Here is a 15,014-nt window from a genome sequence, read left to right on the forward strand (position 1 = left end):
CCTGAAGCACACAACCCTGCTTACCTATCTCTGGGATGTTACATCCAAATGCCCTAAGAATCCTTCAAACTCCACCTCTGGATTTAGGATCTATATCACGTAACAAGCTTGAAAGAGAATCAAAAGATGGATTTTCATCCTGCTTTGTGAGTTCAGGCAGACCCTGGAATTTTTCTGGAATTCTGCCCGCTCTATAAAATGTGAGTGACAATGGCATCTATGGTGATTCTAAGAATGTGTCCCACAGACCTCCAATAACAGAAAGAAAAACTGACCAAGGGCAGGGTGAAATCCATCACCATGTTTATGCTGAGGCTTGATTTCCCTCAAACTCCTTCTAACCAGTTCCTGAGTACAGCAGGGATGTACTCAGTAAGGCAGACCCGGTCCTAGGAGACGTGGGACTCTTCTGGTTGGCTTCTTTGGCTCAAGGACTCTGATGGCCCTGCCGAACCTTCCTTAGACTGCAGCATGGCCAGGAACGTTTCTCCCCAACCATGCTCCCCTCTCTCCTCCACTCAGAGTCTGATTTAAATCATGATCTGACAACTCTCCCAGCCTCCCCAGCTTCCTTCCCATTTTCTCTCACAAACATTTGCCCTCATAAAACCCTTGTACTTTTCATTCCACCTTGGTGTCTCCTTCTCAGAGGACCCAGAGTAATACACCATCCTACCCACCTCTCAGAGTTTCCAAGAGACACCCAAAAGCAGAAAGCTCTCAACACATGTAACAGCCTCTTGCCACAAATCTTTTTAGACTTTCCCTTGACAAAACATTTGTAATTCTTTCCCCCTGAAGACAAAAATGTTTTGTTGACTGAGCTGGGGGATACCTGGCTGGTAGCTTCTATGACAGACACTCCCTGTCAACCTGGGCCAGACCCTGCATACCTCCATAACTTCACACCCTGGCTCTGTTCTCAGAGCACAGTGGGGAGCAGGATATGGCAGAATCCAAAAACTTAGGAGGTGAAATCCTAGCCCTGCTGTTCATTCTTTGCACAAGATTTTTGCTATGGTCTGAATATTTGTGTCCGCACCCCCCACTCAATTCATATGTTGAAAACTTAATGCCCAAGATGATGGTATTAGGAGGCAGGGTCTTTGGGAGGTGTTGGGGTCATGAGAGTGTACCCATCATAAATGAGATTAGTGCCCTTATAAAAGAGGCCCTAGAGAGCCAGCTAGCCCCATCTGCCTTGTAAGGATACAACAAAGTGACCCAGAAAGAGGCCCCTCACCGACCATGCTGGCACCCAGGTCTCAGACCTCCAGTCTCCAAAACTCTAAGAAATTTCTGTTGTTTATTTCTTACAGTTTTGGAGCCTGTGGAATTTTGTTATAGCAGCCTGAACAGACTAAGATAATCATCTTGGTTCTTCCTCCTCTTTGGGCTTTAGTTTCCTCATATATTTGACAAGGACTGAATTAGATCTGTGGTTTTCAAACAGGGTTCCGGGAAATTTAGCAGCAATGCCTCAGGGGTAAGAGGTTTCCTGGTTCATCTAAGGCCACTCAGCTTTCATTTGCTCTCCGACTCCAGCATAGTATGCAGGGACAAGTGTTCTTCCACCAAAGAAAGTTTATGTACAAAGAGAAATGGCCTAGTCCAGGCAGCAGGTGCTGCTGGGCCAGAATCTACCCAGTTGGGATGCTTGGCAGTGCTTAGAGAAGGAAGGAGGGGCACATGAGGGTTGTGGCTGTCAGGAGCAGGCAGTAGGAGGTCTAGATACTGGAAGGTTCCATCAGGCACCGGGAGCAGATCTGGCCTCATATAATTGGAAGAAATCAGAGGGAGGGAGCTTGGAGATATCAGAGCATCCAGGGCTTCAAATAGACCAAGGAGTCTGCAAGTGGGGAGCAGAGAAAGCAGCCTCCAGCCCTCATTGAGCAAACATTTGCCAAGTGACCATGGTGGGCAGGATCATATAGTATTTTATCAGGGAGGATGCAGAGGTATGGTTGACAAGATCCACCTGGAGCAGGAGGCTCCCAGACTAATTCCCCATGGCCCCAAGCTGTGTCCTCCTCAATCACTCACTCAGCCAACATTCACTAATGTGGTAGCCAGCCTGAGATGACCTCAAAGATCCTCTACTCTTGGCATTCATGCCCTAATGGTAGTCAAGGTGGGAGGGCCCATACTGAATGGAGTTGACCTAAGCTAGCAGAGAAATAACAGTATTAGAATTAAATAATAAATGAAGTATTAGAGAAATGAGTGTGACTTTTGAGATTGAGTCAAGAAGGACATTGTGGCTTTTTGCTCTCTTTATCACTCACTCTGATGGAAACCAACTACCATGTCATGAGGACACTCAAGATGCCTTGTGGAGAGGCCCATGTGGCAAGGAACTGAGGCCTCCAGCAGCCATGTGAATGACCCATCTTGGAAGTGGACCCTCCAGCCCCAGCCAAACTTGCATATGACCACAGCCCTGGCCGATATCCAGAATTATTCCACTAAGCCACTGCCAAATACCTGACACACAGAAACTGTGAAATAATTCATATGTGCTGCTTTAAGCCATAATGTCTAGGGATAATTTGTTACCCCAAATGTATACAATTTATGGTACTCTGTGCTGTGCCCAAAACACTGTTCTCGTTGTCATCTGAACCACTACAATACCTCTTCCCTGGTCTTTCTACCTCCTGTCAATTTCCCCTCCACATAGGATCCAGACTGTACTAAAGGGCCATTATCAGGACATGCTTATTGAACATCATGGCTCTTACCTGCTCAAAACCTCTCATGGCTCTCCATCACATTTTGTGTTATTTCCAGGACGTATTGGCAACTGAGCAGGAGCAGTGAGATGGTGGAGTTTCTGGCATCCCAGAGCTGATTTTGGAGCAGAGCAGGAGAAGAGTCCTTGTTTGCACTGGCTCCCTGGAATGACAATCCAAGGGCCCCCTGGGGAGGCCGGGAGGGGCCTCCTGGCAGCTGGGGCTAAGACAAGGCAGCAGCTTTGTTCTGAATCCACAATGGCAGGATGCCCAGCACAGACCCAGCTTCCCTGGCTTCCTCCAAAGCAGGGCAAGGGGGCGGGAGCTAGGGCATCCACCCCGCTGTGCTCCAAAAGCACTCTCTGGGGGCTCTCAGTGTGCAGTGGAAGGCTGGGTGGGAGGGGGATGGCTAGTGTGAAAAGCCTTGGGAAGGAACTGTGAAGTGTCTGTGTGAGTTAGTCTGCTAACATTTCTTAAGGCCTATTAAGTTTCAGGCACTATTGCTAAGCACTTCCTACACATTAGCCCACTGCAGCCTCCTGGAGCTAGACAGGGTTGGGTTCTACTGCTGCCCCCACTTAACACACAGAGGCACAGGCGAAGGCCTTTTTCCCGGGTCACGCAGCTTAGACACACCAGGGCTGGGGTTTGAACCCAAGTCTGACCCCTAGTATTCTCTTCCACCTACTCTATCCATGCTAGGTATTGGTACTGGGGAGACAGCCGTGAGCAGGACAGCTGTCTTGGCCCTCCCAGAGCCCCTCCTGGTGGAGAAGAGAGGTGATAAACTAGTTCTGAGAGTGGGATGTGCTCAACGCCCCACCTGAAGTACAGGGAGCTGGGCTGACCTTTAGCTGTGGCTCTCAACTCAGCTTGGCATGGGGCAGGGCAGCAGTGCAGTTAGGAAAGAGTTTCCCAAGGAAGGGGACATCTGTTCTCCTGGGTACAGACATTGAGGTGTGGAGAGGCAGAGTGACTTGCCCGGGGCAATCATCTAGTAAGAAGCAGAGCCTAGAGGGGCAGGGGCCCTTGGTGGGGATCACCTCCCACTAAGCCTTTCCTACCAGTTATTCTGGCAATCCTCACTACCCACTCCTAATGAAATGACTCTGTGATGCCAAGAGAGACCAAAACAGGTCACACTATGAGAAAGGGTTTTCTGATGGGGGGGTGGGGTGTGCTTTAAACATGACCTTGAGGGAATCTCCTCAATGCGGGATGGTCCTGAGTCTGGTGACAAGCCAGCCCCCCGCCAAGCACAGCTCCAATTCCCCCCTGCCCTATCCCCACAACCACCAAGGGCTGGCTTTGATCTGCCGGGTTTGGGGATGGGGGTGGGATAGGCTCACTCTTCAGCCAAGCATTCCATGAGGACCCAGGAGCCAGGGCAAGGGTGCTACAGGGAGGATCTTGCTATGGCTGTGGGCTCTCTTGAATGGGGGAAGGGTCCTGGGTACCAGTGAGGTTCTGCCGAACCAAAGATATCTAATCTGTCCTCTCTGGCCAAGCCTCAGAGCGGAGGCTGGAAATGCCCAGGCTGCACAGGGACTGGGCTGGGCCAGTGGCATCTCTGAGTCACAGGCAGGGTGGGTAGTGAGTGACTCAGTCTGGGCCCACTTCCCCTCCACAAGGCCAGCAGGGTGGAGGCCAGGGCCAGGAAACCCTGTGCCTGTCCTTCCCAGGCCAGGTGCCTGAAGGAAGTCAGTGAGGATGGAAGGTAGAGCCCAAGGAGAGAAGTGAGACAGGAGCCTGGTGAGGCCACAGGGGCCAGACCCCGGGGATCTTATGGTCTGGGGCAGGAAGTTCTGACTTTGTCCCAGAAGCAGTATAGAGCCCCAGAAGGTGTGTGTTTTAGAAAGATCCCTCTGGGGCTATGTGGAAGGTGGAGTGGAGGTGCCAGAGCAGAGCAGGGAGGAAGCTACTGCCACCATCCAGAATATGAGCAATGGTGGCCTGGCCAGTGGAGGGACTTTAGAGAAGGGGGCTAGGTTGGGGACCCAGACAGGCTATGACAGGTGAGGAAGGATGTCCCCGTTTCTGGGTGGGTGGCTGGTCGCCAGGAGGCCCAGAGCTCTCCCTGTATTTCCTTGGCTGTAACCCTGAGCAATGACACAGGTATACAAGCAAAAATAGTTTATTTAAGGATGGAAGACCCAAAATTGGGGGGCCCAGGGGTGAGGCTACAGCAGCTGCCTGGAATTGGCATAGATGACCCCAATCCCCAGGGGATCCCAGCAACAAAGAAGCCCTTCCCTGGGCCTCCTAGCTGCCTCCCCCACTTCCTGGAGGAAGGATTGTGCAATCGCCAAGAATCATCATCGTCGTCATCAGAACGTGGTGAGGTTTTCCAAATTTTTGGAGTAGTAGTTGATGCTAATCATAATAATCAGTCCGACAAGCACAGTGACTGTGCCAGGTCTGGACCCACCATCCAGTGGTGAGTGAGGTCTGTGATGAGAGGCAGGCAGGGACAGGAGGTGGGTGTCTGGGAATCCCCATGCCAGCTTCCAAGGTGGCCTTTCCAGAAGGCCCCTCTCTCTCCCATGGCCCCAGTAGCTGCCTGCTCTCCACTTTTCCCATGGCCACTGGCCGAGGTTGGATTCAGGCTGGGGCTGTTCCAGGAGCCCACATATTCCCCTAGATGTCATAGACCCTTGCCAGTCTGGTCCCTCCGCCAGAGGCCACGGCGGGCAGCCCAGGAGGCCACGAACTCGCAATTGTGGTAAAGGAACATTCCTGAAAGGGTGAGTGCAATGCCCACATAGCTGAGGGCGCTGAGGCGGCTGCCAAACAGGAGCCGGGACAGGATGAGGTTGCCCACGACAGTGAGGTTGCCCAGGACATGGACGGTGAGGGCAGAGGTGAGAGCCAGCAGGGAGAAGCTGGCCAAGTTGTAGAGCACGGACAGGAGGCAGCTGATCAGGATGCAGGCCCAGAGGTGGGAGTTGGTGGGAGCGGGCGGCGGTGCCACACCAGCCTCCAGCACCAGGGCCGCGCCCGCCAGCAGGCAGAAGCTGGGCAGCGAGGTGGCATACAGCAGGGTCACCGCGTCCAGCCTCTCCTCCTGCAGTAGGGCACCTGCAACCAGGACAGCAGCCATCAGCAATCGGAGGCAGACAACCCCCACTTGGCTAATCCGGCATGGCCTCCGGGGCCCATCACTCTGGAAGCCTGCCTCAATCCCTCTGGCAGAATCAGTGGCTCCTGCTCCGTAACATGACGGACAAGAACCCAGTCACACCACCTGGGTTGTGACCTGTATCCACTCCTTACCAGCTGTGACCTCGTACTTAACCTCTGTTATCACCTGCAAAGTTCGGTGATAACCACACCTAATACGCAGCATTGTTGTAAAGATTAAAATAGATAACATTTATAAAGCCTTTGTAAGGTAAATGCTCAGTAAATGTAAAAAGATATGATCAATAAACATGAAGCATGGCTCTAAAAAAAATCTTCAGGGGCTCCGCAGCCCCTGGAGAAAAACATCCGAGGTTCTTAACCTGCTCAGAAGGTCCTGTGCCAAGGGACGCCGACCCACCTTTCTTGGCCTTAGTCCTTACCACACCCACTACCCCACACCACAGCTCCCACCACCAAAGCAGGGACAGACCAGTAGAAGGTCCCAGCTCCGCCACTGACTAGCCAAAAAAAAAAAAAAAAAAAAGGAGTGTTACAATAATGAATTGTTTGAGTCAAATGGTGGGTTCATTCATTGCTTCATTCACTTATGACCCCTGGGATGACTAAGAACAACAAGAAAGTCATTGTTTGCACTTGGCTGTCACTCACTGTTTATAACTGATCACTAAGGCTTGTCAAGATGAATCCAGGCCTAAGAGGAAACCTTTTAGTTTTGCAGAGGAGAGGATCCTACCAGCTTGCATACGTGTGATCGTCTGCCTGCGTGTGTGTCTGTGTGTGCACATATGTGTTATTGCCCAGCTGGTTCGCAAAGGAAGCAGTGCCCATCACCAAAGTCAGACACTGCTTCGGTGAAATGATAGTATCTGCACGGGCAATGATGTTTTGGGGCCTCCTCCAAGCTTTAGTGGAGAGAGATGAGTAATTGATGGAGGCCCCCCTCCCAGGGCTCTTGGAGCCTCTGTGCATTTTCTGACACACGGTTTCCAAAGAGCTACAGGGGTGCTTACTCATAGGCTAGAAGAGGAAAACTGTATTTCTCTCTCTCGATTTCATTTTGATGTTTTGGCTTTGTTCTCTAGGCAACAGTTCCTCCAGCGTTTCTAGAAATGAACAGATAATTGAAATGTCTCCTGCTCATTCACTCCAAATTTAGCACCATTACAAGCAGTGTGTGGCTTGTATGTTTAAGGTCCAATCGTTGGAAAGTGTTTAGGGTTTCAGGTGAACTTCACCTCTGTGAGGCAGCCAGGGAGGAAAGTCCTAACCTCCCCCCACCATCCCCAGCCCCTTGTGCCTATTCTACATCCCACCCAGCCCTCTGCCTCCCTTCCCTGCAGCCCGGGGGAAAAAGCAGTGATCCTCCACCACAGGCCACTCACCCCACCCAAGCCCCCCCAAATGCCAGCCTCTCATCCTGCCTCCTTGATGACCCCTCCCCTGTTAGCCCCACCAAACCCTCTATCTCAACCTCTCCTTCTCTAAAGGCATTTTTGTTTCAGCATCTGAACATACCCAGGCTTCTGCCACATTCAGACAAACATGTCCTCTAGACCCTCTGTTCCACTGCCTGCTGGCTTATCCCATTTTTGTTCCTTCACTTGTTGTGTGACATCACACAAGTCACTCTGTGTCTCGTCTCCTCATGTGTGCCTGGGGAAGGTGACAACAGCCCCCTCACTGGAGTGTGTGAGATGCTGAGCTTAGGGACTGGTGCCCAGCAGCAACTGCTCACTATGACAGCTGTCATGATCCCCCACAGAGCTCCTGCTGGCTGACACCTGTGCCCTGGCAAGGTCTGCTTCCCACTCCCAGAATGCCCTCCTGCATAGAGTTGGGCACAGTGGGGGCACATAGTGAGGGCTCAGCAAGTGTTCACTACTACTATGATCTTATTTTTATCATCATTGCATGCCTCCTCCCCCAGGTAGCCTCCCCTGGTCTCCCCAGGAGGAAGAAACCGCCCCTGACCACACCTGTGCCCACCTTGGCTCTAGAACTTTTCTCTTGCCATAGTAATCTGTTTCTGAGTGCATCTCCCTACCAGCCGGAGAGCTCAGGCAGGGATCAGGTCAGGTTGCTCTCTGATGCAGGTGGGTACAGCTAAAAGCAAGTTCAGCAAGCTGCCCCCCCACTTTCCAGTCTTTTTGTGAGTGTAGACCCCCTGGGCCTGCAACTGGCCCAGGTCGGAAGGAAGCTACTGGCCCTGCCTGTGGCTGCCTGGATGCTCCTCTTCCTGGACTTTCATGCCTACTGCCATGGAGTCTGCTCTCAGGAAAGGAGCTGATATCTGTCATTTACACTCTAGTCTGAATCTGGAACCCCTGGAAGTAGACACCTCCTCTTGTCCAAAACCCAACTCATTTCCTGGCTCCAGTCTGTTTCTCCCCATCCCACCTCTGTTGGTGAGGCCTCCTGCCTCCCAAGCGCTCTCCTTAACACTCTAGGCCATGTAGCCTAACCAGCCTGCCAATTATTCTGTCAGAGCCATTACAACACCACCACCTAAGGAGTACTTGCCCTGTTCCAGGCCTCAGGCCAGGTGTTGGGGACAAGGAGATGCCCAAAACCAGTCCATGCCCACTCAGAGCTCCTGTCTGGGGGGACACAGACAGGTAACCAAGTGGGTACAATACAGGACATTCAGAGTTGTGATAGGGGAAGTAGAAGGTGCTGTGGGAGCCTGGAGGAAGCACCCAACCAAGCCACCTCGAGGGCCAGGCAGTTGACACTTGAGAGAGAAGGCTGGCAGCAGCCAAGAAGCAGCCCAATGCCAGGCACCTGCTGTTCCGTGCCCGTGTGCCTGTGGCCTGGGCGAGAAGCACTGGCCTCAGCAGGCATGGCATGGGCCTGGAAGCTGGGGTCTTCCCAGGTAAGGTGGGGGGGCAAGAGGTCAGGTTTCCCATTGCGACTCCTGCCCAGAGCTCAGGCCCGAGCTTAGTCACCAGCTCTCATGTAACTGGGAGGGCAAAAATAGAACTGAGCTTTGGCCATGCCTCAGGGCCCAGTATGGGGACAAGGCCTCTGAGTGCTGGCTCTGAAGATGCCAGGGCAGGGGCTGAGCTCTAACTTCAACTTTCTCTTGCCTTCAGGCTGCCCCAAACCCCAGCCTAGCACCCTTGGAGCCCCCTCTTCCTTCTCCCAGGCTTGGGTCACAGATCTCAGAGCTGGAAGGGAGAGAGAGCAAGAGACCCCTGGGACTCCCAACAAATCCAACCCTCCTCCACTGAACAGATAAGGAGACTGAGGCCCAGATAAGACCCAGATCTGCTGAAGGCTGACCAACAAGTATGAACAAGGGTGTGGCTAGAACCCAGGCCTCCTACCCCAAATGGGCACCTTGCCTTCCCCAGCCTCTCCCTTCAGTTGAGGAAGAGAGAGAGTGAGGACTGTGACTTGGATGCCCCTTGATAAGCCACAGGAAGGCGTCCTCCACCATCAGACACAGTGATTTGGCAGGGTCTAGGCCTGGAGCCTCCACTTCACCTTCTCCCAGAGCCCCCTGGCTCCTTTCCTCAGAGGTGAGGTGACCCGGGGCACCTCTAGGTCTCAGTTCCATGGGCTATAAAACAGGGATGAAGGTGGTGGTTGCCATGACAATTCAAGGTCAACACCCAGCATGGGGCCTGTCACACTGCAGCTCCCACTAAATATCACCTCACCTCCCAGATCCCGGCTCAAGGTCTTGCCCTCTTTCTCTCTCCCAGGCCCCCACTATCAGATTCCCCTCTGGGTCCACAGCCTTATACCACATCACTTGGACAGCATGGAGTCTGACTGCCTGGGTTCAGATCTTGTCTCTGCTGCTCACTGGCCACATGACCCAGGACAAGTCTCTCTACCTGTCAGTGGGAACAATACTGTGCCTCCCTTAATCAGGGCAGTATGGAGATCCAAAGAGATAAAGGGCTTGAAAAAACACGAGACACAGATCAACGGCAACTATTATTAAATATCAGTTGGGGTCTAGAGCCTAAGTTTGGGGCCTGGAATTCACTGAGCTGTTGGCCCTTTCTGAGTCTCAGTTTCTGCCTCTTCCAAAGTTATGAACCTCAGTTTCTTCATCTGGAAAATGGGATAACAGCCATGCCCCTCCCAGGATGACCCAGGCCACACAACCACCCCAGTCCCCACCTCCTCAACCACTCACTCTGCTGAATGGACTTGAGGCCACGGAGGCAGGTAGCAGCCAGCAGGAAGCCACAGCCAGCAGGAGGTGTCCGGAGCTCACCAGCCAAGCTGCAGGCAGCCCCCAGGCAGAGTGGGCCCATGGCAGCAAATTGTAGCGGGTGGTGGCGACGGCCGAGCAGCAGCGCTGACAGGGCCAGTGTGATCAGTGGTGTAGTAGTGGTGGCCAGTTGTGCCAGATCTAGGGGCACAGCGCTCAGGCCCACGTTGCCACAGGCCATCGAGGTGCCGAAGGTGAAGCTAAGCAGCAGCACTTGGCGGCGGGTGCGGCTGGGCATGGGGCGCTGTGCTCCCCAGCGGCATGCCAATGCTGCTGCCAGCATGTGCAGTGCTGAGAGCAGGAGGGGCCGCCCGAAGCCATGCACAGTGAAGATCCACTTGTTGAGGCTCGACATGCTGGCTCCTGCCAGCAGCCACACCAGCGCTGCCACTGCCACCCTGACCCGGCCAGGCCGACCAAGGGCCTGGGGAGTGTCGGGGGGCCACTCGGGGGACCCAGCCGCCCAAGCACCACTGGCCACTGCCACTGCCTCCGCTGAGGTCATCCTGCTGTCATGGTGCTCCAGTGGGCAGCGACACATCCGTACCAGTGGGTCTGGGGCAGAAGGACAGCTCCCCAGTGACCAGCTCTGGGCCACCAGAGAGTCCCACTCTGGGCCAGGCCTGATCCCAAGTTCCTCGGGTCCTGGGCCCAGTCTCAGACAGGTTAAGGCACTGCTTCTTGTGCCAGGCCTGTGCCAGCCAAGGTCCAGGAGCTATGCTGTATTCCTGGCTCGGGCAGGACAGAACCCAGGTCGTAGCTGCTGGGATGCCAGGCTCTCTGGTGCTCCAACCTGGCCTAGTAAGCTGCAGGCACCTCTGCTCAGTCCTAGGTGAAGTCTCCACTCTTCTTCCCGCTTTTAAGCCCACTCCACAATTAGATGGAACCCTCGTTCCTTTTTCTCTTTGGTCCAGACCCCGCGACCTAATGCTTGTTCAGGCCGGGCCCAGGCCTGGCAGGGGCGATCCGGGCACACGCTCCCGGTGGTGCCCGGTGGTCGCGGCTCGCTCCCTCCGCCAGTGCGCCCAGGCCCTGCGGCTGGCTGACACACCGGCCCGCGCTCAGGCTGGTGCCAGGCGACGAGCTCGGCTCGGTTAGGCTGCGGCAAGGCCTGTATTTTAGCCCCGGCTCCGGCTCCAGCTCCTGGCGGCTCCGGCTCCCGGCGGCTCGGGCTGCGGCTGCGGCTCCGGCTCCGGCAGCACCTCCCGCCAGGCTTCAGCCCGAGCCGGCGCGGCGGGCGAGGCCCCGCGCCCTAGACCCCGCCTCCACCGCCGCCGCCCGCGCCCCACCCGGAAAGTTGGGGGGAGCCCCCAGCACCGCCCCTGGCCAGGCACCGCCCCCGGAGCCGGGAGGGCGGTCTCGCTCCGCCCCCACGCCGCCTGCTCACAGCCCCTCCTCCATCCTCCAAGAAGTCCTCACCTCAGCCGAGCCCCCCAGCTGGAGTGTTCAGGCTGCCTGTTCCTTACTCCTCCCACCAGTGCGGGATCAGACCCCTTCACACCCAGCGCCAAGGCAAGCCCCCATAGAGACCAACACGAGGCGGGGACAATAGGGTGCCTTTCTGAGGGATCTCAATAAAATCCCCCAGCCTCACAGGAGACTGCACCTTCAAGGACCCCCACCCAGGAACCCCCATTCCAGGACCAGTCTCGGGGCCACACGATCTCTGGCTACAGTTACTCCGTGGGACCTCGGCATCCAGATGAGTTGGACCACCGGCCCCTTAGGCCCCTCCATAGCCCCTCCCTACTCTCAGCACCTCCTCCCTCTCCCAGCCCAGGGCCGGCCCCTTCTAGGCAGGCGCAAGGAAACTGAATCACCAAGGCCACCGACATTTGTGGAAGCGGGGTGCCAGCCAGCATCTATCCCTAGCCAACAGCCCCTGTCCCGTCCCCTGGGCACTCAGAACTGACTCATAGCTGGACTTTCTGGGGTCCACCCTCTGCCCCCTAACAGGACAAAGAGCCCTGGGTGGGCTGGGAGCCAGAGCAGCAGCCACTAAGCCCTTGCCCCTGTTTCGGTCTCCGTTTTCCCATCTGAACAACGGATGCTCTCTGAGCTCAGAGTTGGGTAAACAACGCACCCCAGAACAGAACAAACTGTTTCGGATTCCAGGCTCGACTCTGAGCTCTGAAGTGTGCGCCAAGAACCAAGGTGGAATGAATGCCTGGAGCAGGTAGGTGCCCACTGCCAACTGTGAGCCTCTTTCCTGACGTCCGGCTTCCTTTCCTGCGGAAGCTCCTGCCCACTGGAACACGCTCAACCTTGGCCTGCTGTCTGACAAGCAAGTCCTGATGACCACAGCCTGTTCTGAGGAACAAGATCTCAAAGGGGAACCACTTAGCTCGGTCCGCTGCGCCCCGCCGTGGTCAGACCGCGGGATGACAGCAAGCGTCCCCCAAGCCCCATCACAATCACGGGCTGCTGCACCGTGTCCTCCCCCGACCCTTGTCCCCAGCTTCACTGGAGGCCTGCTGAATCATACGGTTTCTGGTGGGCCCAGGACTCTGCATTTTTACACTTGCCTCTGGTGATTCTGATTCCTGCTGGAGCCTGCAAATAGCTGCTTAATAGCCCAAATTGTAGGGTAAGGGATTTCTAGGTCAAGGACTAAAATAAGGGAGTATTTGGACAGGGTTTCTCTAGGAAGGGTTGTGGGAGAGAAACTGAGCCAGCCAAGGGGGCAACCTCCCTCCTTCCATATTTCCTGAAGAAGAGGAATCAGTGCCGCCTAAGAGTTATATTCTTTTTGAGATTCTGTCAGTTTTCCAGTGTTTCCTTTAATTAAAAAAATAATAATGATGATTTTAAAGATAGTAAATACCCTGACCTTCTCAGAGCTGAGCTCCCAGGGAGTGGTAAACAGTGTTTACAACTCCTCCAAGACTGCCACAAAGCAGCTCGCCTCCTACCTGCCCTGCCTGGTAAGGGATGGGCTATGAGTAATGAAGATTAGTCAAGATAAGGCCTGAGTGGGCCATGGCAGGATAGAGAGAGCTGCCCCTGTTGTGGTGGGAGGCGAGGCAGAAGCTGAGAGCACAGCCCAAAGCAGGGGTTGTGCAGCCTGAGTGCTGGTGAGGGCATTCAGATTAGTTTTGCCTGGGTCCAGAGCCCCAGTTTTTTAACCTGCCTTGACTTGTAGGCAGCAAGATTCTCTATAGAATATTTCCTTGTGCAAAAATGGGAGCAGGGGGCTCCTTCCATATCCCTGGGGTCCACCCAAAAGCCCAGAGCAGCCTCTCCTTGCCCACAGACTCCCAAATCCCTTAGATCCAAGTTCTGCCCATGGGAGGCCCAGGGTACTATGGGAAGCAGGTAATTCAGGGAGGGACTCTGGGTGGCACCAGGGGCAGGAGAACCCATTTCTAGCAACTGTGCTACAGAGGCTGTGGGAAAGACCTCTCCTCTGGTCACTGCATGTCCCTAGATAAATCACTGCTAGGACCTCAGTTTCCCCATCTGTGATATGATTATGATAGGAGAAGACAGGATTCAGTAGGCAGAGAGGAAAAGATTAGGGCCTGAGGTCCCTGTGTGGGGAAAAGCACCTATTTTGGAACAATGCCGGGAGTGTCCAGGTTCCTCTTAAGAGTGTAACAGGCCCCAGCTACTCCACCTCAGGTTTCCCTTCTGGAATTTGACAAAAGACCTAAGTATGGCCATTGACCATCCCTCACCACCAATCAGGAATGGACAACCCAGCACCTAGAACTATCAAGCCAAAAAAGGTAGAACTTGGAAAGGAACAAGGGGGAAAGGAAGGGGGAGGGCTGACCAGAACCTTATAAAACAGGGACCCTTGCCTTATAGTCCTCGGGCGTTCGCTTTTGAATGTCTCTTCTCTGTAAAGAGAGCTTTCCTATTCTTCTTCCTTTCTAATCTTATATTCTAATAAACTTTTGCCAGCTGTTCATTTTGTGTCCACCTCTTCATTCTTCAAAGCAGTGAGACAACGAATCCTGGGTATTGTGGTAAAAAAATCCTGCAACATGATGAGCTGATAAGCATGAACATGCTATGTAAACCCAGGCACCATCACATAGCTGTGAAAGAGGGGAAGTGGTTTGTCTGGAGGTCTACAGATCTAAGTTAAGGCTAAATACAAACCTGGTCCCCAATCCCCAGGGAGGGCCTCTGTTTATCTCTGTTTATCTCTTACGGTGGGGCCCTGCACCAGACATGATTGTACTCTCACACACACCCCTTCTCAGGGGACCAGTAGATTGTGCCAGACTAGACACCTAGCCCAGAATCCACAGGTGGGCTGGGCTGGGCAGACCCCTCTCCAGGCTATGGGACATGGGCTGAGAAAATGAGAGGGGGCTGGGAAATTGAACTGGAAAGTGACAAAGTCACTGCTGGGGCCACATTCAGAAGAAGCTGACTGAGGGGGAAGATACAGAGAGTAGGGAGCATTAGCAGAGCTGAAGGAACGTTGAGCCCCAACTTCTGTTTCTCTACCACCCTTGGCTGCCCCTGAGTTGGTGAGCTGGGTTTTTTCAGCAAATAGCCTTTGATTTGAGCAGGACTGAGTAGTCCCTGCTCCTCAGAGCCAAACACATCCTTGACTACAATAATCCCTTTGGAAGGGGTAGATCACACCTAGTACATATGCCCTTGAAAGCCTGTGCAGGGGGCTCTCCCTAGCCTGGCCTGAGACCTGCCACTGCAAGCTGGTGAGGAGGCAGCAGGGTGGTACAGTGGCAAGTGCCCGAGGGCTGGGATCAATGGCTCTGACACCTCCAGGCTATGTGACCTAAGGCAAGCCTCAGGCCTCTCTGAGTCTCCACCCTTCTTTGTCAGGATTGTAAAACCGAGGAGCACGGAGCAGGTTCTGAAGCCTCTGAGAAGTGCTCCTGATGGTGACTAAGGTGGGGCAAGGGAACAAGCGCTCTGGGGTTCTGGGCACA

General features: G+C 54.2%; 1 protein-coding gene across 1 annotated transcript; it reads right to left on the bottom strand.

Annotated features, from left to right (window-relative positions):
* Positions 1-4,850: 4,850 nt before the first annotated feature.
* On the bottom strand, positions 4,851-12,507 carry SLC35E4 (solute carrier family 35 member E4). Its single transcript, XM_019426703.2, has 2 exons — positions 10,027-12,507; positions 4,851-5,810 (listed from the first exon to the last, which is right to left on the bottom strand). Exons 1-2 carry the CDS (start codon positions 10,643-10,645, stop codon positions 5,377-5,379), a joined length of 1,053 nt encoding a protein of 350 aa, XP_019282248.2. The 5' UTR covers positions 10,646-12,507; the 3' UTR covers positions 4,851-5,376.
* Positions 12,508-15,014: the final 2,507 nt, after the last annotated feature.

This window comes from Panthera pardus, unplaced genomic scaffold (assembly GCF_024362965.1).
Source record: "Panthera pardus isolate Hobbes unplaced genomic scaffold, ASM2436296v1 HiC_scaffold_15, whole genome shotgun sequence".
Classification (NCBI taxonomy): domain Eukaryota; kingdom Metazoa; phylum Chordata; class Mammalia; order Carnivora; family Felidae; genus Panthera; species Panthera pardus.

Bases quoted from the DNA above. Each gene is read 5' to 3' on its own strand.
- SLC35E4 (XM_019426703.2), bottom strand. From the start codon at position 10,645: ATGTGTCGCTGCCCACTGGAGCACCATGACAGCAGGATGACCTCAGCG. The intron at 5,811-10,026 runs GTGAGTGGTTGA...TCCTGGTTGCAG, and splicing joins CCTCAAGTCCATTCAGCAGA to GTGCCCTACTGCAGGAGGAG.